We start from the raw sequence: 22,810 nt of genomic DNA, 5'->3' as shown, positions 1-22,810 counted from the left end.
ATATCAGAATCATCCTAAGGGTTCACCAAGGGGACTTAAACTTTTTCATCAAGACAAGGGACTATATATCCATGCAATGCAATCCTACTCAACAGGATAATGTAAACGATGTGATGACATGGCATGGTCTTTAAACTATATCGTTACATAGAGTATACCACATTTGCATTTCTAACCATTCTCCCTGTCAGAGGAATACACACACACATGCACGCATGTGCACACACGCCTATTTGTGCATGAACAAATATCTCTGAAAGATCACATAGAAAAATCATTAACAGTGCTTGCCCGGCTGGGCGCGGTGGCTCATGCCTGTAATCCCAGCACTTTAGGAGGCTGAGGCAGGCAGATCACAAGGTCAAGAGATCAAGACCATCCTGGCCAACATGGTGAAACCCCATCTCTACTAAAAATACAAAAATTAGCTGGGCATGGTGGCACGTGCCTGTAGTCCCAGCTACTCAGGAGGCTGGGGCAGGAGAATCACTTGAACCCGGGAGGCGGAGGTTGCAGTGAGCCACAGCCTGGCGACAGAGCAAGACTCCATCTCAAAAAAAAAAAAAAAAAAAAAAAAAAAAAAAAAAAAAAAAAAAAAAAAAAAAAGGGCTTCCCTAACAGAAGGAGGACCTGAGCTCAGGGTTAGAGGAACAGACTAATTTTTTTTTACCATATCATTTTATATTGTCCACAATTTTTAACATGTGTATGACTTTCTCAATAGAGCATTTTAGAACTTTAAAAAAGATGGGAAGAAGGTATGCCATTCCACCATTCTTTCAAATAAAAAATTTTGAAACTTCCATTCTAATTACCTTATTCTTTCTTTCCTAAGCAGGCCTTGTACTTTAATAATGCTTGTACTTTAATAAAGGCTTATTCATGCATTCACTTGGGATACAATGTCTTTGTATCATTTAAGTCACATTCATCCTTTAAGGCCTTCCAGACTCAAAACTCATGCAGCAAGTCATCAAAGAAAGAGAATTTAATAAATCAGTTTCAAAGTCTACAGGATGTTCACCACATCATGCTACCTCACTAGAAGCACAGAAAAGGCTAATTCATCCTTGTGTTTTTTCTCACCACCATGCACACTGCAAGCATAACAAATGTTCTCTGAAAGAATAATGAATGCATGTGAATAGGAAGTACAGCTGCTTAAAGCTTCAATGAACAACTTCATTTCTATACTGGATATCCAGAAACACAGAGGCATAAGACAAATAAAAGGTCACGTGATCACTTTTCAACAATGCAGGGAGCAACAGTAAATGAGAATAAAACTGGACTTTCCCACCTCTGAGATACTAAGTTGCTTTGGAAAAAGAGATGGTGATGTCTTCTACGGAGTAACTTTAACTGTTGCATATTAGTGAAGTCTACTTATAGACTTTATTAGTTCTAGGTCTTTTATGGCTATGTTTTCTCCTTCAATGTCTAGCACAGTGCTTCCTAAGGATATAGGAACAGAAACAGTATCTCTACTCTTACTAAGAGCAACTCTGATGGTTCATGAGAGGTATTCAATACATGTTTACAGAAGGAAAGAAGGGACTGAAAAAAGATCAGATCATGTTTGATAAAACAATAATACATTTAGCAAAGCTGAATTAAGTCGCCTTGCTCTCAAATGTTTCCCTAACCACTAAGGGATTTAGTTACTACAGGGAGTATCCCTTATACAAAACGCTTGAAACTAGAAGTGCTTCACATCTCAGATATTTTCAAATTTTGGAATATTTCTGTATACCTGAGATATCACAGCAATAAGGATCCAACTCTAAACACAAAATTGGTTTACATTTCCTATACACCTTACACACATATCCTGAAGGTAACAATTTTATACAGTATTTTAAGTAATTTTGTGCAGAAAACAAAGTTTTCATTGTGTTTTGACTGTGACTCATCACGTGATCGGGGTGAAATTTTTCCACCTGTGACATTATTTCATTCTTCAAAAAGTGTTGAATTTTGAAGCATTTTGTATTACAAATTTTCAGGTTAAGGATGTTCAATCTGTACCACTTCACACATATTCTATGAGGGGAGCCATTTGGATTTCTCTTTTAGCCAGTTTTAAAAGTCACAAAAAGCCATAAAATATGAAAGATACTACAAAGACAGAGCAATAATTGATTACATATTATCTTATATTCTGAAGAAGTGAAATAACTTACTAAAAATTCCCAATGTAAACTGAGACAGAATTAAAATATTGTACTCCTAATTCCAAAATTGACTTAAATTACACTGATTTTTAACCTGGGATGCAAAATATAAAATTCAGAAGCTGTTTTCAGAAACTTAATTTCAGTTTTTTCAATCTATGGCTACAAGAAAAATGAGTTATCTCTGAAACCACAGTGAAGTCTTATAAATTAAGAATAAGAAATAAGTACATGAGAAAATCTTCAGAAAAAAATGGGTGCTTTTTCTAAGAAATTGTTGAACTAAGACAGATAGTAAGCTATTAGAATTGTTAGATTAGGAAATCATTCAAAAACTTTACAATTTTAACTTTTTATTCTCAGTATCTACATAAGCTTATAGAAGTTATTTCTTATTTTTATTTTTTATTACAGATAGGTTTGCAGCTGTCAAAACTTTTCCTTGAACTTTCTATATTCTGAGAATCTTCACAAAACAATGAAAGTTCTCAGCTATCTAGAACAAAACAAACACATCACACACACAAACACACACACTCACATGGCTTGGCCGTGTCCCCACCCAAATCTCATCTTGAATTGGAAATCCCACAATTTCCTTGCATCATGGGAAGAACCCAGTGAGAGATGATTGAATTATGGGGTGTGTCTTTCCTGCACTGTTCTCATGATAGGGAACGAGTCTCACAAGATCTGATAGTTTTAAAATGGGAGTTTCCCTGCACAAGCTCTCTTTGCATGCTGTCATCCATGTAAGACATGACTTGCTCCTCCTTGCCTTCCACCATGACTGTGAGGCCTCTCCAGCCATGTGGAACTGTAAGTCCAATACACCTTATTCTTTTGTAAATTGCCCAGTCTTCTCGGGTATGGTTTTATCAGTAGCATGAAAACAGACTAACACAGTAAATTGGTACCAGTAGAGTGGGGTTTTGCTGAAGATACCTGAAAATGTGGAAGCAACTTTGGAACTGAGTACTGGCAGAGACTGAAACAGTTTGGAGGGCTCAGAAGAAGATGGGAAAATGTTGGAAAGTTTGTAACTCCCTAGAGACTTGTTGAATGGTTTTGCCCAAAATGCTAATGACACAGACAATGAAATTCAGGCTGAGGTGGTCTCAGATGGAGATGAGGAACTTGTTGGAAACTGGAGCAAAAGTGACTCTTGTTATGTTTTAGCAAACAGACTGGTGGCATTTTGCCCCTGCCCCAGAGATGTGTGGAACTCTGAACTTGAGAGAGATGATTTAGGGTATCTGGTGGAAGAAATTTCTAAGCAGCAAAGCATTCAAGAGGTGGCTTGGGTGCTGTTAAAGGCTTTCAGTTTTACAAGGGAAACAGGGCAAGTTCAGAAAATTTGCAGCCTGACAATGCAATAGAAAAGCAAATCCCATTTGCTGAGAAAAATTCAAGCCAGCTGCAGAAATGTGCATAAGTAACAAGGAGCTGAATGTTAATTCCACAGACAATAGGGAAAATGTCTCCAGGGCATGTCAGAGGTCTTCATGACAGCCCCTCCCATCACAGGCCTAGAGTCCTAGGAGGAAAAGGTAGTTTCATGAGCCAGGCCCAAGGTCCCGTGCTGAGTGCAACCTAGAGACTTGGTGCCTTGCATCCCAGCTACTCCAGCTGTGGCCGAAAGGGGCCAACATACAGCTCAAGCAGTGGCTTCAGAGGGTGCAAGCCTCAGGTCTTGGCAGCTTCCACCTGGTGTTGAGCCTGTGAGTGCAAAGAAGTCAAGAATTGATGTTTAGGAACCCCTGTCTAGATTTCAGAGGGTGTATGGAAATGCCTGGATGTCCAGACAGAAGTTTGTTGCAGGGGCGGGGCTACCATGGAGAACCTCTGCTAGGGTAGTGTGGAAGTGAAATGTGGGGCCGGAGCCCCCACACAGAGTCCCTACTGGGGCACTGCCTAATGGAGCTGTGAGAAAAAGGCCACTGTCCTCCAGACCCCAGAATGGTAGAACCACTGACAGCTTGCACCGTGCACCTGGAAAATCTAAAGACACTCAACATCAGCCCGTGAAAGCAGCCAGAGGATGTACCCTGCAAAGCCACGGGGCGGAGCTGCCCAAGACCACAAGAACCCACCTCTTGCATCAGCATTACCTGAACGCGAGACATGGAGTCAAAGGAGATCATTCTGGAGCTTTAAGATTCCACTGCCCCACTGGATTTCAGACTTGCATGGGGCCTATAGCCCCTTTGTTTTGGCCAATTCCCCCCATTTGGAATGGCTGTATTTATCCAATGTCTGTACCCCCATTGTATCTAGGAAGTAACTAACTTGCCTTTATTTTACAGGATCATAGGTGGAAGGGACTTGCCTTATCTCAGATGAGATGTTGGACTGTGGACTTCTGAATTAATGCTGAAATGAGTTAAGACTTTCAGGGACTGTTGGGAAGGCATGATTGGTTTTGAAATGTAAGTATATGAGATTTGGGAGGGGCCGGGGCAGAATGATATGGTTTGACTGTGTCCTCACCCAAATCTCATCTTGAATTGTAACTTCCACAATTCGCATAAGCCATGGGAGGAACCCAGTGGGAGGTGACCAAATTATGGGGGCGGGTATTTCCTGCACTGTTCTTGTGATAGTGAATGAGTCTCTGATAGCGAGAGCTGATGGTTTTAAAAATGGGAGCTTCCCTACACAAGCTCTTTGCCTGCTGGCATCTACAGTAGATGTAACTTGTTCCTCCTTGCCTTTTGTTATGATTGTGAGCCCTCCCCAGCCATGAGAAACTGTAAGTCCAACAAACCTTTTTCTTTTATAAATTGCCCAGTCTCAGGTTGTCTTTTATCAGCAGCACGAAAATGGACTAATACACACAAACACACACACACACACGCGCGCGCGCACACATCCCTACACAAACCCCCACACACCCACTCAAAAAGAAAAACAAAAACCCTAGGGAATTTCCACAGAAAATCTCCCTAGGGTGGGAAAAGACTAAAAGTAAGCAACTATCATTTAAGAAACATACCAACTACTATAATACATAAGTATTATTACAGAATATCAAAGGAAATAAGCAGAGATAAGGGATTTATGATCAATGCCTGAGATAAATGTGCTCTAGAAACTACAGACATCAAGTTACCGTTGTTAAATAATTAACCATTTACATCTTAAAATCTACAGTCAGACATTATATAAGATTTTTTAATGTCTATTTTTAAAGAAATACTTGCCAAATAAGAGAGAAACTTCATGTATCTTTATTGTGTTAATACAACAATTTCTCCTTCTATAAAAGAAAAAAAACTCAACCTGGTTTTTGTTTAAAATTTTTAAAAATACTTATTTTCTTTTAGCAGGCATATATGTGTGTGTGGAAATAATGACATAAAACATTAAAATGACTGATGTATTATCTAAAGTCTCTCTGTAACTTTTTAGTTAAAAGGTTAAGTCTGAGGGAAGCTATTATGGCAATAAACTATAATGTTCTCAACATTAAAAACAGAATTCAACAGGGTATTTTTCAAACAAATACTACTATATAGGTATTTTTAGAACAAATATTCTAACCAATAAACTAATATACTTGTTCAAAATTACACTAAATTAAAGGGGTATGTTTCTTCTTATTCATGTATAAGGCAGAAAAAAGCAAAAACAAAATAAAATGCCTTCATTAATTCCATATACTAATTATTGAAATGCCTTTTTTTCATTAAGACAACTAAAAAGTAACTGCACAAATTAAACAATTTAGTATTCATAAACTTCAAAATATTTTATGCAAACATATAGTGTACTCTTTCCAAATCTCAACTAGCCCCTTCTCTCATACGGTATCTTCTAGAAGTCTTTTTTTTTTTTTTTTTTTTTTGAGATGAGATCTTGCTCTGTTGCCCAGGCTGGAGTGTAGTGGCATAATCTCAGCTCACTGCAACCTCCGCCTCCCAGGTTCAAGGGATTCTCCTGCCTCAGCCTCCTGAGTAGGTGGGATTACAGGCACTGCCACCACGCCCAGCTAATTTTTGTATTTTTAGTAGAGATGGGGTTTCACCATGTTGGTGAGGCTGAGAAGTCAAATTTTATTGGAGAGTCTTAAATCTATTTAAAATAAAATGTGGCCCATCATGAACTATTTAAAATTAAAAATAAAAATATTTTTCAATTAAAAATTAAAAATATAAGACCTAGTTCCTTATGTATCTTTCCATTATTTCCTCAATGAATTAATTTTATCTTTTAAATTAAACTTTAGATTTCTTTCAAGACAATCTGCCAACTTACAGTGTTAGTTGGATCTTCTTGTAAAATCCTATCATATAGCTGTATAGCATCATCATATCTATTTAAAAAGAAAAAGAAACATCTACAATTATTACCTTAAAAATATGGTGATAAATAGTAAATACAGAAAAAAATTAAACTGGCTTTAATATTTTAATTTAAATGCATTTATAATTGCTTTAAATGCATTTATAATCGTTACCAAAGTCTTCCATCTTCATATAACAGTAAATGTTTACCACAGTCTTATTTTGTTAAGTAAAGCAAATCATGTATACAGTACTTACAGAAAATTTCCCTTAAAAAAATACTAATTCAATTTGTCCAAAGTACAAAAGTAAAAAGTAGCCACACAAGTTGAAGACAGAACAAGCATCAGGACCAGATGTAGATATGGTAGAAGTATTGGCATAAACAGACTAGGAATTTAAACAATGATATGTATTTTCACGACTCTAATGGAAAAAGTAAACAAGATGCAAAAACAGATGGGTAATGTAAACAGAGATGGAAACTCTAAAAAAGAATCAAAAGAAAATACTAGAAATCAAAAACAATGCAAAAGAAATGATGAATGCCTTTGATGGGCTTGGGCTTATCAGTAGATGGGGCATAACCTATAACCCAAAAGAGTCAGGAGGTTGAAGAATTATCCATACAAACTTTCAAAACTGAAATAAAAAGAGAAAAATAATAAAACACAATATCCAAGAAGTGTGTATGATTACAAAAGATGTAATATATATGTAATGGAATACTAGAAGGAAAAAAGAAACATAGAAAATGTTTAATGGTTGAAAATTTTCCTAAACTTATGATAGACACAAAACTACAGATGCAGTAAGCTCTAAGAACATCAAGCAGAATAAATAGCAAAAAATCTACACCTACGCACATAAAATTCAAATTACAGAAAATCAAAAACAAAGAGAAAATCTTAAAAGATGCCAGAAGAAAAAAACACATTACTTATACAGGTACAAGGATACGAATTATATCAGACTTCTCTTCAGAAACCATGCAAACAAGAAAAGAGTGGAGGGAAATATTTAAAGTGTTCTGAGAGAAAATCAACTTAGAATTCTGTATCCTGAGATACTGTCCCTTAAATGTGACAGAAATATACTCCAGACAAAAAAAATTAAAGCAATTTGTTGTCAGCAGATCTGCCTTTCAAGAAATGTTAAAAGCTGCTCTTCAGAAAAAAGGAAAATAATATTGGTTAGAACTTTTGGAAGGTTCTAATATATAAAGAAAGAAAGAGCATTAGAAAATGAACAAATAAAGGTAAAATACAGGTAAAATAAAATTTTACTTATTCTTAATTGATCAGATAACAGTTTGCTCAAAGTAGTAACAGCAACAATATATTTGGTGATTATGATTTATGAATAAGTAAAATGAATGAAAGCAGTGTTACAAATGACAAAAGAGAAGAATTAAAAATACTCTGTTGTAAGGTATTTGCCCTAACTGTGAATCAGTATATTGTTACCTGAAAGTGGATTTGGACAGTTCTAAATATATATTGCAAACTCTCAGACAGCTATTTAAAAAATTTAAAAAGAAGTATAACTAATATACTGAGAGAGAGAAAATATGAAATTCTATAAATGCTCAATTAAATCAAAGAAGGCACAAAACAAATGACAAAAGAAAAAATAACAAGAACAATCAATAGAAAATAGTTATGAATATGGCAGATAATGAAACAACTTTATTAATAATCACTTTAAATGTAAATGCTCTAAGTATACCAATGAAAAGACAGAGATTATCAAAGTGGATTTAAAAACATGACCCAACTAAATGCTGTCTACACAAAACCCTCTAAATACAAAGATACAACAGAATAAAAACAAAGGGAAGGAGAAAGATATGCTGTAACACTAATCAAAAGAAAGCTCAGGAGCTACATTAGTTTCAGACAAAGCAGACCTCAGAGCAAGAAAAATTAGTAGCGATAAAGACGGGCATTACTTAATATAAAGGGCTCATTCTCAAGAAAAACACAACAATCCTTAATACTATGTGACTAACAACAGAACATCAAAATACGTGAGGCAAAAACTAATAGAACTGCAAGGAGAAATAGATGAATCCACTATTAAAGTTGGAGACCCCATACTCCTTTGTTAGTAATTAATAGACATAATAGGCAGAATATAAGGACACAGTTAAAACTGTACAGCACAATGAATTATCTAGAAGTACTGAAAATAAAATTTTAAAAGACGGCATAAAGAAAAATAGTCTGACAGCACTCTTACAAACTAAAAATAATCATAATTTAAATGTTCCTATTGTCTAGAAAACACTACTGAATATTGTTGAGACATTAGAAAAGAATTATTGGACAGGACAAAAGAATGACTAAGCATTAAAAAAGATGATAAACTGAACTTCATCGGAACTAAAAACTTCTCTACTTCACAAGGCACCATTTAGAAAATAAAATATTCAAGCAAGAGAATAGGGAGAAATATTCACAGCACATATATCTGACAAAGTTTTTATCCAGAATATATAAAGACCTCCTACAAATCAGCAGTAAAAAAGGTGAAATAACCCAATTTTTTTAAATGGGTAAAGACTAAAGAAGATACTTCAAAAAGAAGTTATTTGAATATCTAAGCAGGCATGACAAGGTTTTCAACCTCATTAGTCATCAAAAAATGTAAATTAAAGCCATAATGAGACAGTATTTCACACACTCTAGAATGTCTGAAATAAAAAAAAAAATCAACACCACTATGATTAACATGCTCCATGCCTACCAGCTGACAAGATTTGGTTACCTTTCCATGGCTTCAAATCTCATGCCTGTTAATCGCTTGACTCTGTGACTACCAGGGAACTGTCTTCTTAGCTCTTGAAGACAAAACTGAAAAAATAAGGGTTGAGTAGTAATTACATTATTTATACTAAATGGGCTACAATGAATGGCCTATATAGTCTTCAATGTGTTTTCTTGAATAATTTCATTAGTGTCATCTAATAACATGAAGTGAAATTAATCAGTAACAAATAATGGATTGAAAGAAGAACTATGACATTACAGTGAAGGCAACAATCAGTTCTCAGAAACTGATCATGCTCTTAACCAGGAAAATGAGCAGATTATGAGAACCACTAATAACTCTTCAAGTACTAATATCATACTTCTATAATGTGTCAGGCCCCTACTTAAATGACAACAGCACTTGGCGTTTTCTTCCTAATTACAGCATAAGCATTCTCCTGGTAAGAACTAAGTTTTTTAGTAGTCATCTCAAGTTCCTAGCAAATAACATAAACACTGTTTAATTTTGCCCTGTTGAAATTTTATATTAATCAGTCAACCTTTCTTTTTTTTAATATTAAGATGGAATCTTGCTCTGTCACCCAGGTTAGAGTGCAGTGGCACGATCCTGGCTCACTGCAAACTCCACCTCCTGGGTTCAAGCGATTCTTCTGCCTCGGCCTCCCAAGTAGCTCGGACTACAGGCGCCTGCCACCACACCGAGCTCATTTTTGTAATTTTAGTAGAAACGGGGTTTCAACATGTTGGCCAGCCTGGTCGTGAACTCCTGACCTCAGGTGATCCGCCTGCCTTGGCCTCCCAAAGTGCTGGGATTACAGGCATGAGCCACTGCACCCAGCCAATCAATCATCCTTTCAATCAACATATCCTGATTTGGGGTCAGAAAATACAGACATTAAACAGATGGAATACCAATTTTTTTGAACAAGTATCTATAATTGACTCGTCAACTTGACTAAATAAATAATCAAGTATTTATTGAGTATCTACATTCTCAGCAACAGATGAAGGATTCTAAGTTTTGGAAGTCCTAGATATGTTAAAGATGATACAAATGGTCCACTGAAGCATATTAATGCATGTGTGACCAAAACAATGCCATTAACTACTGATGAAACTATTAACTGGTAATAAAATAAGTTTTAATAAGAATTGGAAATACAGCTTCAAAGTTTGTGGCTGAAATCTGCCATACTAAGAAAAATATTCAAGTTAGTCAAAAGTGAAGATATGTTCATTTATTTCTTTGATATCAAGCAAAATCATAATACTTGGTCAGTCAAGCAAGCTAACTATAAATAATCTTAACCATTAAAAAGTTACTGTTTAATTGGATATACTGCTTTATTAATCAATAGTGTTATCTAATTTGACTTCCCACTTTATCAAGTGATATTTGGCTATTCCAAAAAAAATAAAAATAAAAACTTCTCTCAAGATATAAAACTGCCACCTCTATGAATATCCAAAAGACTATGTCTCACAGGTTCTGACGGTAATCCAACAAAGGTTTTGTGGAATGTTTTCACTACTAACAGCTCCACTAGAATTACATGTATAGCCAACCCAACCTTGAAAAGGACAGTACTAATTCAGATGTGAATTTTTTTCAGGTATTTCAATTTTTTGTTTTTGCATATTCTTTCAATTTAAATACAGAGGCAGCATGAAGTGGTACTTAAGAATTCAAGATGATAGGAACAACGTAACAGATGCTTCTGCTTTCTGATTTATAAAATAAATATAATAATAACATCAAACACAAATCAAATCAAGAAATAATTATGAAGGCTCAATAAAATCATGATGTAAAGCATTTAGCTTCATTCCTAGCATGAGTCCAAAAACATAGCTACCATTACGGTGTTATTTTAAAAGCAGTATTAGGTTTTTTTTTTTTTTTTTTTTTTTTTTTTTTTTTTTGAGATGGAGTCTCGCTTTGTTGCCCAGGCTGGAGTGCAGTGGCACAATCTCAGCTCACTGTAATCTCTGCCTTCCAGGTTCAAGCGATCTTCCTGCCTCAGCCCCCAGAGTAGCTGGGACTAGAGGCACGCTCCACCACGTCTGGCTAATTTTTTGTATCTTTAGTAGAGACGGGGTTTCACCATGTTGGCCAGGCTGGTCTCGAACTCCTGACCTCAGGTGGTCCGCCTGCCTCGGCCTCCCAAAGTGCTGGGATTACAGGTGTGAGCCACCTCGCCTGGCCAAACATTATTAGTATCTTAAGTTATGTTCTATACGTCAGGATTTTCTTATGTCAGATATGTTTATAGTATTGTGTAACAGTATTGAACATTACATTCTATGAAAGTCATTCAATAACACAAAATATAAAATTGTTTTAAACTTTCTTATTTTAAACTCTATAAAATAGGATAAGTCACTTACTAAGCAGATAAATTTCAGTAACTAAATCTTTCCAGTAAAACTGGGATACTAAACAGCTACTTCTCAAGACTAATAAAAAGATTTAAGATACTTTATCCTAAAATATCTAGTTAGTTCCACTTACTGTTCAGAGTAGCACTCAAAACCAGCTATAGAAAGCATTCCATATAAGCCATACATTAAGTCTTAACTACGGTATACAATTCATTAAGCAAATTAAATATATACTTCATGTAAATACCTACCAATGCCAAGTCATCCCGACCATAGTCTAGTGCTGCAATCATCACCTGTTCATATATGATCCAAACTAGATACACATAAAGGGGGAAAAAAACTGAATTTAATATTAAAACAAACCCAAATGGAAATTAATGAATTCTAGTTTCTGATATTTCTAGAGAACATTACTTATAACTGAAAACTGATTTATTGTATTATCTCTGAAACTAAGGAAAGAATGCATTCTTACATGTTTCAGCAGTGTAAAATATGTTAATGTAAGGTTAAAATCTCCAATTATTTAATACTTTTACTGTTTTAAAAGAGTCCATACACAATACATTTTGTCCAAACATTTGGCAGCCCTGTGAGCTTTAAAACAAAATGCCTATTTGATAGCTTACTACTATCAAGCAATTATAAATCCCTCTCAAAATAAACTATCATTAAAATTCTTGGGACAAAAAGTCACAGAGAAAATTAATATGACAAGTAGAAAAATCATAAATGAAAGAACAGTTAAAAAAAAAAAAAAAAAGGCCCATGAATGCGACATGTACTGAGCCTGAATGTAATAAAAGAACTTACTATCATCTCCCAGCTTAGAAGCATATTCGTTAATTAATTCTTCTCCAACTTCCACAATTTGCTCACTATTTCTTGAGTTTTCTTCTCTCCATTTTCTCATTTTATCTCGCATTTCTGAAAAAAAAAAAAATGACATTTAAGTGTATATGTACCCAGACACACACATACACATCCGCTAGATGTCAAAAACCTGACATGACAAAATCAGCTTTTTAGGTCAGGAAAATAAACTCACAATCACGTAGAAGTCTGTGGTATCTCAAATTTGATAAGGCAGAAAATTAATTGAACAAGGGCAACAGATCCTTTAGAAGACTGAAACAGGATTACAACTGGTATTATGACTATCTTTAGAAGTGATGAATGGGCCAAGCACAGTGGCTCATGTCAGTAACGCCAGGACTTTGGGAGCCCAAAGTAGGACAATCACTTGATTCAGGAGTTCAAGACCGGCCTGGCCAACGTGGCGAAACCTTGTCTCTACTGAATATACAAAAATTAGCCAGCTGTGGTGGGACACACTTGTAATCCCAGCTACTCAGGAGGCTGAGGCAGGAGAATCCCTTGAACCCAGGAGGCGGAGGTTGCGTGAGCTGAGATCGTGCCACTGCATTCCAGCTTGAGCGACAAAGCAAGACTTTGTCTCAAAAAAACAAAAACAAAAACAAAAACAAAACAAAAAACGCAGCATGGTGGCACTCGCCTGTGGTCCCAGCTACTCAGGAGACTGACGTGAGAGGATCACTTGTGCCTGGAGATTGAGGCTGCAGTGACCTGTGATTGCACCACTGCACTCCAGTCTGAACAACAGAGCAAGACCCCTGTCTCTTAAAGGTTGAAAAAGGAGTTCAACATGCAAATAACAAAGTAAGTTATCCTATACAGAAAGAACTACTGGTAGTTGAGAATTAAATAAACATGCTAGGATCAGGAAATGAGTGTATAAGAAGAAGAGTGAGTTTCTTGGAAGACTTTTATTTCATACTAAAGAACTTTAAAGTTTGTTTTTATAGGTACAGAACAACAACTTAAAAATGCTGAACAAAAGAAAAGCAACACAATCATAGTTGTCTGACAGGAAAATCATTCTGGTGCAAAAAAAAAAAAACCACTAGAATATTAAATTTTATATGTCAATTTTAAAAATACATAAATTTGAAACCAAAACAAAAAGCCCCAGAAGATAAACTGGAAAGGAGTAAACAGTTCAAAGAAAAGAAATCGGTTGTATTAGTCCGTTTTCCCACTGCTGATAAAGACATACCCGAGACTGGGCAATTTACAAAAGAAAGAGGTTTAACTGGACTTGCAGTTCCACGTGGCTGGGGAGGCCTCACAATGATGGCAGAAGGCAAGAAGGAAAAAGTCATATCCTACGTGGATGGCAGCAGGCAAAGAAAGAGAGCTTGTGTAGAGAAACTCCTGTTTCTAAAACCATGAGATCTTGTGAGACCCATTCACTATAATGAGAACAGCATGGGAAAGACCTGTCCCCATGATTCAATCATCTCACAGTGAGTTTCCTCCTCAACACGTGGGAATTATGGGTGCTACAAGATGAGATTTGGGACACAGAGCCAAACCATATCACCGGTCATGGAGGACATATAGTATACTGTAAAGAACATGGACTTGATACACTTGGTTTGAATCTAAACTCCATCTTTTACGTGACCTTACATAACTTACCGGATCTGTACTTAGTTTCCAATACCAATGAATAGAGATAATATTACCTTTACCTCAGGGATAAGCAATTAAGATTACATAAAATATATATAAAGTTGCTTGGTTCATACAATAGTTTGGATATTTTTGTTTTTAAGTTGATTTTGATTGCCCTTAGATAAGGGTATACACTTACCAGTTCTTCATAAGCACCACTATTGTCTTTCACCCAAATACATGTATTTTCCTCATCTGCTTGCCCCTTAAGTTTAGGACACCAAACACTAGAAAATTCGTGTAAAGTATTTTACAAAATGTGAAGCCCTACAAAAATTCTAGTTACTTTTATTTTTTTAAAAAATCTGATAACTGTTTCAGCCTCTCACAAGAAATAAAGGCTCTTCCCTCACTCTTTCCTCAAAGGTGGCTTAAAACTTTCATTTTACCCTTTCACCTTCCTGCAAAAGGCTCGCTCCTCAAAGCCAAGGTCATTTTATTACATACTATGTAAGTAAGATTCTCACTGCTTGCTTGTACATTTTATTAACTACTGTGCAACCCTGTGAGATGAGCTAAAGGTCAAAGGTTAAGAGAGTGGCTATGATGGTTCTGTTTATTCCCTCCATGACAACTTGCATGAGGTGTCACTGCAGTGAGGTGGCCTCTGAAAGATGGAAAAATATGCCTGCTACTTAATTCTGATTTCTTTAGTCCAAAACTACTTCCTCCAATCCTGTATCTTTTCCACTTCATTTTGTTGTATATTTGGAAATACCACTTACATATTCATTTACATAAACCAGCATATTCTTTTAAAAGGTTGATAATTACAGGATAAGAAATTTAAAATTATTCATGGTCCCATAAAAGTATCTAGTCAGATTGGCTGCAGGCTGTTGGGAACAGCTATTCTAAAAGGCAACCTGATTTGAAAAAGGAAAGGGTGAATTTATTTTAATACACACAGAGCTCCAGGAGACATATTTTTCAAACTGTGTATTACAATCCATTAATAGGGTATAAAATCGATTCAGTGGATTTCTTCCAGCATCTGTTGCGGGGGGGGGGGGGGGGGGGCGGCGCCCATGGGGGAGAATGAAACAAAATGAACAGAATGGAAGCAATACTCATAAGAATACTTTGTAAATGAAATTTTCGTTTCAGTTTATACATACACTCAGATTCATGTATATGTATATTTAATTGAGTATGAGTTAATTTGTAAAAGGTATTTCTTATTGTGGAAAAACACTCTCAGAGGAAAGAGAACTTTTTTTAAAGCATAACTTCTAAGAACGACAGTCTGACACACAGTCACAAACATATTAAAATATAATAGCTGAACAAAAAACAAGAAACACTGTTTGTGTATGAAAATATAACTTTTACAAAACAAGCAACATTTTACCTATAAACACCTTAAGCTATACACCTTACATAGCTGACCCTGCCACACTGGAGTGCTGCTGCAATAAGTACATTTGTAGCACCATTAATGACATACTATTTTTAGAAATGCCTTAAGTACATTTATCTAAAAAATTATTTGTAAAAATAAAACCATCTTGAAGAAAACATGTTTTCACCTTTGATAGCTCATTACCTCAAAATCACAGCATCCAAAAATCAAGTCATCTTCACTTTCTAAAAATATGGTTTCCCTTCCCAATGTTCACATTTCTGTTAATTCCACCTTCTGTTAATACTATCTGACATACCATTTTTTAGTGCTGTTTCTGACTCCTACTTTGGTTATCTAAGTCCTGTGGGTTCTTTTGAAGTATTTTTAAGATTTACATCTTCTACTCTATTTCCACTGCTATTATCCATGCCCAGGCTTTCATCACCCCATGCTAAAATTGCTAGGACAGTTTCCAAACTGATCTCTCAACCCGAATTCAATCTGTAAATTACTACCAGATATTTCTAAAGATTTACTTCATTACAATTTAAATTCTTAAGATACCCAATGATTCCTACCTTCTTTGAGGCAGTATAGTGTATGACCGGAACTATACTTCATTATTCAACTAATATTTACTTCTTGGAGCAAATATTGGAGTTCTTCATCACTCAACTAATATTTCCTAAATGCCTACTATGAGCCAGGCCTGATCTGGGTATTGAGGATAAAGAAAGAAAGAAAAAGATAAAGTTCCTATATACTCATAATGCTTAGAGTATAATAGGGTAAAAAGATGAAAATCCACATAACTTCAGATAGTGAAATTATACAAATAAAACTAAAAGATAATATGATAAAGTCAGGAGATTGGGAGAAAGGAGGAGCTTTTGGAAAGGGTGGTCAGAGAAGGCTTCTTTAAGAAGGTCATTTTCAAGCTAAGAGAAGAATGAGAAGGAGCCAACCATAAACAGCAAATCTAAATTCTGGAGAAAGAAACTAATTTGGCCTATTCCAAGAATAACAGAATAACAGCCTAGGTGGATGAACTTAATTAGTTAATAACTCAGTGGGGGAGAAGTGTATAAGAGCAGCTCAAATCACAGCACTCCCTTTTACTAGCTGTGGGATATTAGACAAGTCATTTCACCTCTCGTTTGCTTCCTCATCTGTAAACCGGAAATAAAGCCTATCTCATAAGATACATGTGAGGATTAAAAGAGATAACATATACAAAATGTTTCATATACTATTTTCATCATTATTATTACCATTATTACATACAATAGTGGATCAAACTTCAAAAACAAGCTTCATGTCCTAGCATTCACTCACTGAACAAATGAGCATTTACTGAGAGCTTGTTTTCTGATTCTCACCACTATGGCTGGTCAACAGAAGGACTGAGATCTCTGTGTGTAAAGAATGTAAACAAGTAATTAAAATATGATGGAGAGATTAATGAGGTTCAGTAAAAATTCTCTTGTTCATCTTCCTGTTAGAATCAACTAAAATAATTGCTTTCTGTAAAACATAATAATCATGGCCAAGATTTTAGAAGCTCTTAGCTAGTAAGTCACATCAGCTAGCTCTTGGTTAGTTGTTTTCAACAGTTATTACCTTTTAAAAATTTAGCTACCTGTATCCAAACCAGTTCATGCCAGTTAAATTTAATGTAATTATACAGTATAATGAAATATTATAAGCCAAAGAAAACTTAAGTGCAAAAAGAGACTGGTTTCTAAAAAACAAAGTTGGATGCTTTGAAAAGACCCCATAAAAACAAATAGCTCTGAAAAACTGCTGTCATATTACATATGGGGACTTAATTTAAAATATTATGAGAAAAATAACAAAAATCTAAAAGACTTGTGCACTGAAGCTTCTATATTAGGGACTTTATGTTCCTGCTCCACGTTAAAGAAAGCAAAACCAAGAATGGTTTATTAAACATGACAAGGAATTTCAATCAGGAGATCTCTACCAAAGAAAAGGCCCTGTTCTATATCAACATGCAAAAGTTTAATGAAAGGAGCCACTGATTTTTTTCTTTTTGAAGTTAGGACCTTGGCTCCCATCTATATACAAAAAAGAAGTGTGAACTCCTTAGTCTAGCATTCAAGGCACCAACCTACCTTTCTAGCTCTTACCTTTCATAAGTGACTTTTGCAAAGCATATACTTCATTCCCACACATATCTGTACTTTCCAGGCTTTGAAGTCTCATAGATCTGTATCTTAAAAGGTGAGCAGAAGTTGTTTATGAATGAGGGGAGATACACAGTGCTATCTACTTTTCTAGGGAAAATGCAGAAAAGAATAAGTGGTGACAGCGGTGGTGCTGGAGGCAGAAGGCAAAAGGAAGATGATGAGTTCAGTTTTGAGTTTTATTAATTGTGAAACATCCATTATATGTGCCCTGTAGAACACTGGAAATATGGATATTCAGTTTACGAGTGAAATTTCAGGGTATGTCCCTTGAAATCTGGGGCCTTGCCTGTCTTACTTAGCACTATACCCTCAAGAACTAGAACAGTGCCTGGTGCAAAGTACTTAAATTATGTTAAATGTGTTATTTACTATATAGGCTAATTGATAGCTAAAGCTGGATGTGGATAAGATTGCCCACAGATGTCATTTAATCTATTTTAGGTATCTTCAAAGCTAATGAGAACTTTGAACCATCTTTTCCCAGAAATATGTATGTTTACACACGCACTAAATTTTGCACGATTTCATCAGACCACACGACAGATGCTTTTATCAATTTAAAGTCTATTGATCTCAAACTTACAAACCACCAATAACAGATTAGGGCGACGACTAAGAAACACTGAAACACCAAAAAATGAGCAAATGGATGTAGAGAACTCAACAAAGGAAAGGCCCAAAAAGAAATAACAAGAAGAATGTTATTAAGAAAGCAAAGAAAGACTTTTTCACAGAGGAGTGATCTACAACAGCAAAAGTAGTAGAAGTATACAAAATACATATGTTATTATTAGGTCTCCTAGAGATCTTAGCGGAGCGGTAGGGCATGGAAACCAAATTGAGGTTGTTTGAAGGACTGAATAAAAAGAGAGGAAGTAGGGGCAGTGAACATAAACAACTAAAATGCTCTCAAACATTTCTCACACTTTTTTTTTCAACAAATACTCATTTAATACCTATTATATGCCTGGCATTGTTCTAGGCATCCTATCCATGTCCTGCCCAAATATCATATCCTCAGGAAACTTGAATATACTCTCCTTACAACTCTAAATTCTCCTTCCCACCTTCAAATATCTAATAACTTCCCTACGTAATAAGTATCAATCACTTTCAATTGGCTGAAGAAACAAACCAAATAGTCTATTAGTAGAGTCTAACACAGATGTGGAAGTGTGAAACTTACTACATAAGTCTTTTATAAACAAGTGATAAATTTTTCTATCACAAGAATTATAGCATTCCGAACTAACCAATTCACAACACTGTTCAGTAGAATTCCTAAGGACACACCTCTGACACACACCCCCCCAAAAAATCTGAACAAAACACTATCCCTGAGAATCTTCCCATCACCCTTCATCCTAAAAATTTGTTATCGTAAGTCTCTGAAATAAAAATCTGGAATACTCTTTTCTTTAAAGTTCCTTAAGTTAGAATTTTAATTCTGGAAAGGTCTAAACCTTCATTTTACTAGTGAGCAAACTGTACCCTATTACTTAAGCGAGTTGCCTAACTTCATCTAAGATACTAAAACCTTTATCTAAGATACTAAAGAAATTATCGCTAGAAAAATGGCTTATAATATTTTCTGACAATGTGTTAGTGTTTATTATTAATCCCATTAACAATTCATTTAGTCATCAAATAATTACTGAGCTCCGCCCCCATGTGTCAGGCTCTAGAGAAGTGACAGTGAAGAAACAGGCCTGGTCCCTTTCATCTTAGGAGAGACAAAATTTTAAAACAAAACACAATTGGGTAAGTGCTTCAATAGTATTAGAATAGAATACATAATCGAAGGATTGCAGGTGTGTTTTGTTGCTTCATTTTGTTGTTTGGGTTTTTTCTTTTTTCAGTTTTGGTGGGGGGATGAGGAAAGGCAAGGCGGTAGTAGAGTGGTCAAGTAAGGCTTTTTTGTAGTAGGTGAGCTTTGTGGGGAATTGATAAATGATAAAGTTTAATGGGGGCAAGAGTGAGGCAAGGAGGGAAGAACACTCCCAGTGGGAGGACTAGCATGTGCCTGCTTTAAGAAGCAGCATGGCAATTTTGGGTATTCAACAAAGACCAGCACAGGCAGCTCACAGAGTGAGAGGGAGAAGGGCTCAAGATAAAGCTGGAGACATGGGCAACGCCAGATCATACAGAGGAGGGACATAATCATATTAGCACTAGCTAATAATAACACATCCTTTTATATAGTACTTAACAGTTTACAAAGCACTTTAAAATGTTTTCTTTGTTCCTACAAATTTGTGTAGTAGTTATTATTTATTATTCCAAATTAATTACATCAATCCTTTTTAGAATGACCACAGGGTAAGGTCCAAGTTACTCAGTTAAATCACCTTGTCTGTTGGTAGTATACAGCTACTCGTCCCTCAGGATTTTATATATGCTACTATCATCTAGGAAACCTATAATGAACATACCTTCATAATAGCGCTTTCTAAAAATTATGTAATATTTAAAACATTTTTTAAAAAGCATTAAAAATAACAGCCATTTATCTACGATCCAGCTTACGGAAGATACCCTGACACAAGCCTTTTAAAACTGTGTTTACAGGTTTGTTTTCTCCATTAGATTGTGAATTCCTTGGAAGTAGGGACTGTGTGTTGATAGAGCCAAGATTTTGCACTAAGAAATCAACACTGTTGTTTAATATAATGGAATCCCTCAATTCAGGTATAAATACTGAGATTCACAATGTGCTAGAGGCCATAAAGTCAATAAATCATTTAATTCAGTTCAAGTACAAAGAAATTTTGCTTTATTTGTAACGGATTTACAACTTTATAATAACTGATATATTTATTCACGATAAAACAGAAAATATAACTTTCGGTCCACATGTTTTCAGGTCATTATTAAAACATCCCAAGAAGGCATTCGTTAAGCAAATTAGCTACTTAAGTCTCCTGTATTATGCTACACGCTGGGAATATGAATTCCAATTACACAAATTCCACGCCTTAATGAAATTCAAGTTTCTTAAGCACACAGAATTGATCCAAGGTTTGGCTGTTCCCAGATTTAAAGAACACATCCCACTCTAGATCAACTAAGGATAGGGAAAAGTGACCATCACACGTAAGCACTTACGTAGCCCAGAGTTAATCAGTTATTTTTCCCCTCAGAAAAGTAACTACTAGTAGGGAGTAAGAAAGAAGTTGTGTTGTGTGTGTAAATGTGTTATGAGGAGGGGTGGGACAGAGACTAGACTAAAAGGAAAAGAAACTGGAAACCCGGGTTTAAGGAGAAAACTAAATGTAGAGTGGCATATGAGAATCACATTTGTTCACGCATCTTTTACACAGCTTTTCTGCACAGAGCTATAATCCTTACACATCACTTAATAAAGGGCCTTACAGGCCCTGTGTTTCTTGGCTCCAAAGAAGCTTCAGTAACCACCTATTCCGCCTCTTCCGCACCGCCCAGCAACCAGTTAGAGTGTGACAACCCCAGCCCCAAGTCCCTCCCGCCCGCCTCATAAATAAAAGCGGCCCCAGGACGCTGGACTGGCGCGGAGGAGGGCAGGTCAACCGAGGAGCAGACACCGTGGGAAACACCGCAGAATACGCGTCCGGGCCAAAGAAGGGGTCAGCCTCAGCCTCCACCTCAGCTTGGCCCGTACAGTGAGGGCTCTGGTACCAAAAAGAGACCGGAGAACCCAGCTCCCCGAAAGCAGCGGGTACTCCCGAACGGCTTCCCAGCGCTTTTAGTGTTTCCGCACCCGCCCCCACCTGAAGTTACCTTCCCAAGTGACATCGTAAAGCTCTGAGACCTTCGCCATCTTCCCAGAACCTAGAGGCAGCGGAGTGAGAGGGCGGGGAGACGCAGTCACGTGACCCGCCACCGGGCGGTGGCGAGTTACGTAGCTTTTTCTCATTGGCCAAGAGAGCAGAGGGGGCGGTATCCGCCAAGCACGTGCACGCGGCTCTGCGGAGGGGCTTTCGGGGAAGGGGGCGGAGCGAGCTGGGCGGAGCGAGCTGGACGGAGGGCGGAGCGAGGTGGGCGGTGCGCGGCGCTCCCGGAATCTCAGGATACCCTGGCTGCTGGCGGGACTGCGGTGCTGGCTCGGGGTGAGGTGTGTGTGTGTGTGGTGTGTTTTTGTGTTTGTGTGTGTGTGTGTTTTGCCGTGGATTTTTAACAAATGCTGGGTTTTTAGTGTCCGTCAATCCTGGCTTTTCAGTTTTTTTCTACCTAGGCGTGTTCATTCTCTTCACACTCCGTTAAGTACCCTTATTCTCTTCATGGCCGGCCGCAGTGCAGCCTTCTGCATGAATCCCTTATTTGTCCCCAACTTTCCTCCTTCCCTAATGGGATTTGCATTCCGTTCACTTTTTAATCTACTGAACGGATAAACTCCAAAGTTTTGAGGGACTAAGTGGGATTCTTCCTTTGCGCTCTGAAGTTCCCTTGAATGCCCTCGCGCTAGCTTGTACCCTTCATTAACGCTCGTCGTGCCTGTCATTGCTTCATCCATGTCTGCATGCCACACTAGGTTTGAAACTGTAGCGAGTATGTAAGTACTTATAAGGAATGAATGTACGAATGAGACCTTCACAGTTCCAGAACTTCGCTCCTCATTACTCCTGGGTGGATGGGGGAGCCTCCTTTACCACCAGACTAATTGCTTTTAGGAAACTTTGCACGTCATCTCCTAGACTTAAGGAGAAATGTCTGGACAGGAAGCAAAAAATTTGAGGATGATAAGCGTATATTTAGTATTTGAAGCAATGGGGACATGAGATTGTAGAGGAGGAATATGTAAGCTGAGGAAAAACTAAAAATCACTGCAGTGCAGCCGAAAGTTATTGGTCAGTGAAGAAGGGGCAGTTGATTTGAGAAGTAGAAATAATCCTATCCCACAAGTCAAAAGAGTGGAGGGTTTTTTTCTCAGCTTTATTGAGGTATAATGGACAGAAATTGTGTATATTTAAGGTATACAAAGTAATGATTAGATGTAAATATACACTGTGAAATGATTGCCACAAGCAAGCTAATTAACACATCCATCACTGTACGTATTTCCCGTGTGTGTGTGTGTGTGTGTTGAGAACACTTAAAAATTGCTCAGCAAACTTCAAAATAT

General features: G+C 36.7%; 1 protein-coding gene across 5 annotated transcripts in view; it reads right to left on the bottom strand.

The window, feature by feature from the left end:
- EMC2 (ER membrane protein complex subunit 2) overlaps positions 1–21,583 on the bottom strand; it is a 48,536-nt gene extending 26,953 nt beyond the window's left edge. Inside the window, exons 1-5 of one of the 5 annotated variants that reach the window (XM_063642926.1) lie at positions 21,469–21,583; positions 12,433–12,546; positions 11,868–11,932; positions 9,230–9,315; positions 6,432–6,489 (exon numbers count right to left, since the gene is read on the bottom strand). In XM_063642926.1, the coding sequence (XP_063498996.1) occupies positions 6,432–6,489; positions 9,230–9,315; positions 11,868–11,932; positions 12,433–12,546; positions 21,469–21,508 (363 nt within the window). In that variant the 5' untranslated portion in view covers positions 21,509–21,583. Of the gene's footprint in view, positions 1–6,431; positions 6,490–9,229; positions 9,316–11,867; positions 11,960–12,432; positions 12,547–16,080; positions 16,139–21,468 lie in introns of those variants that run through there. The other 4 variants (XM_055287062.2, XM_055287065.2, XM_055287060.2 and 1 more) reach the window with 4 other exon arrangements.
- Positions 21,584–22,810: the final 1,227 nt, after the last annotated feature.

The sequence above is a fragment of the Symphalangus syndactylus genome, chromosome 7, assembly GCF_028878055.3.
Source record: "Symphalangus syndactylus isolate Jambi chromosome 7, NHGRI_mSymSyn1-v2.1_pri, whole genome shotgun sequence".
In the NCBI taxonomy this organism is placed as follows: Eukaryota; Metazoa; Chordata; class Mammalia; order Primates; family Hylobatidae; genus Symphalangus; species Symphalangus syndactylus.
The sequence above is the reverse complement of the archived record's forward strand: the minus strand, read 5'-3'. Positions and strand labels throughout refer to the sequence as shown.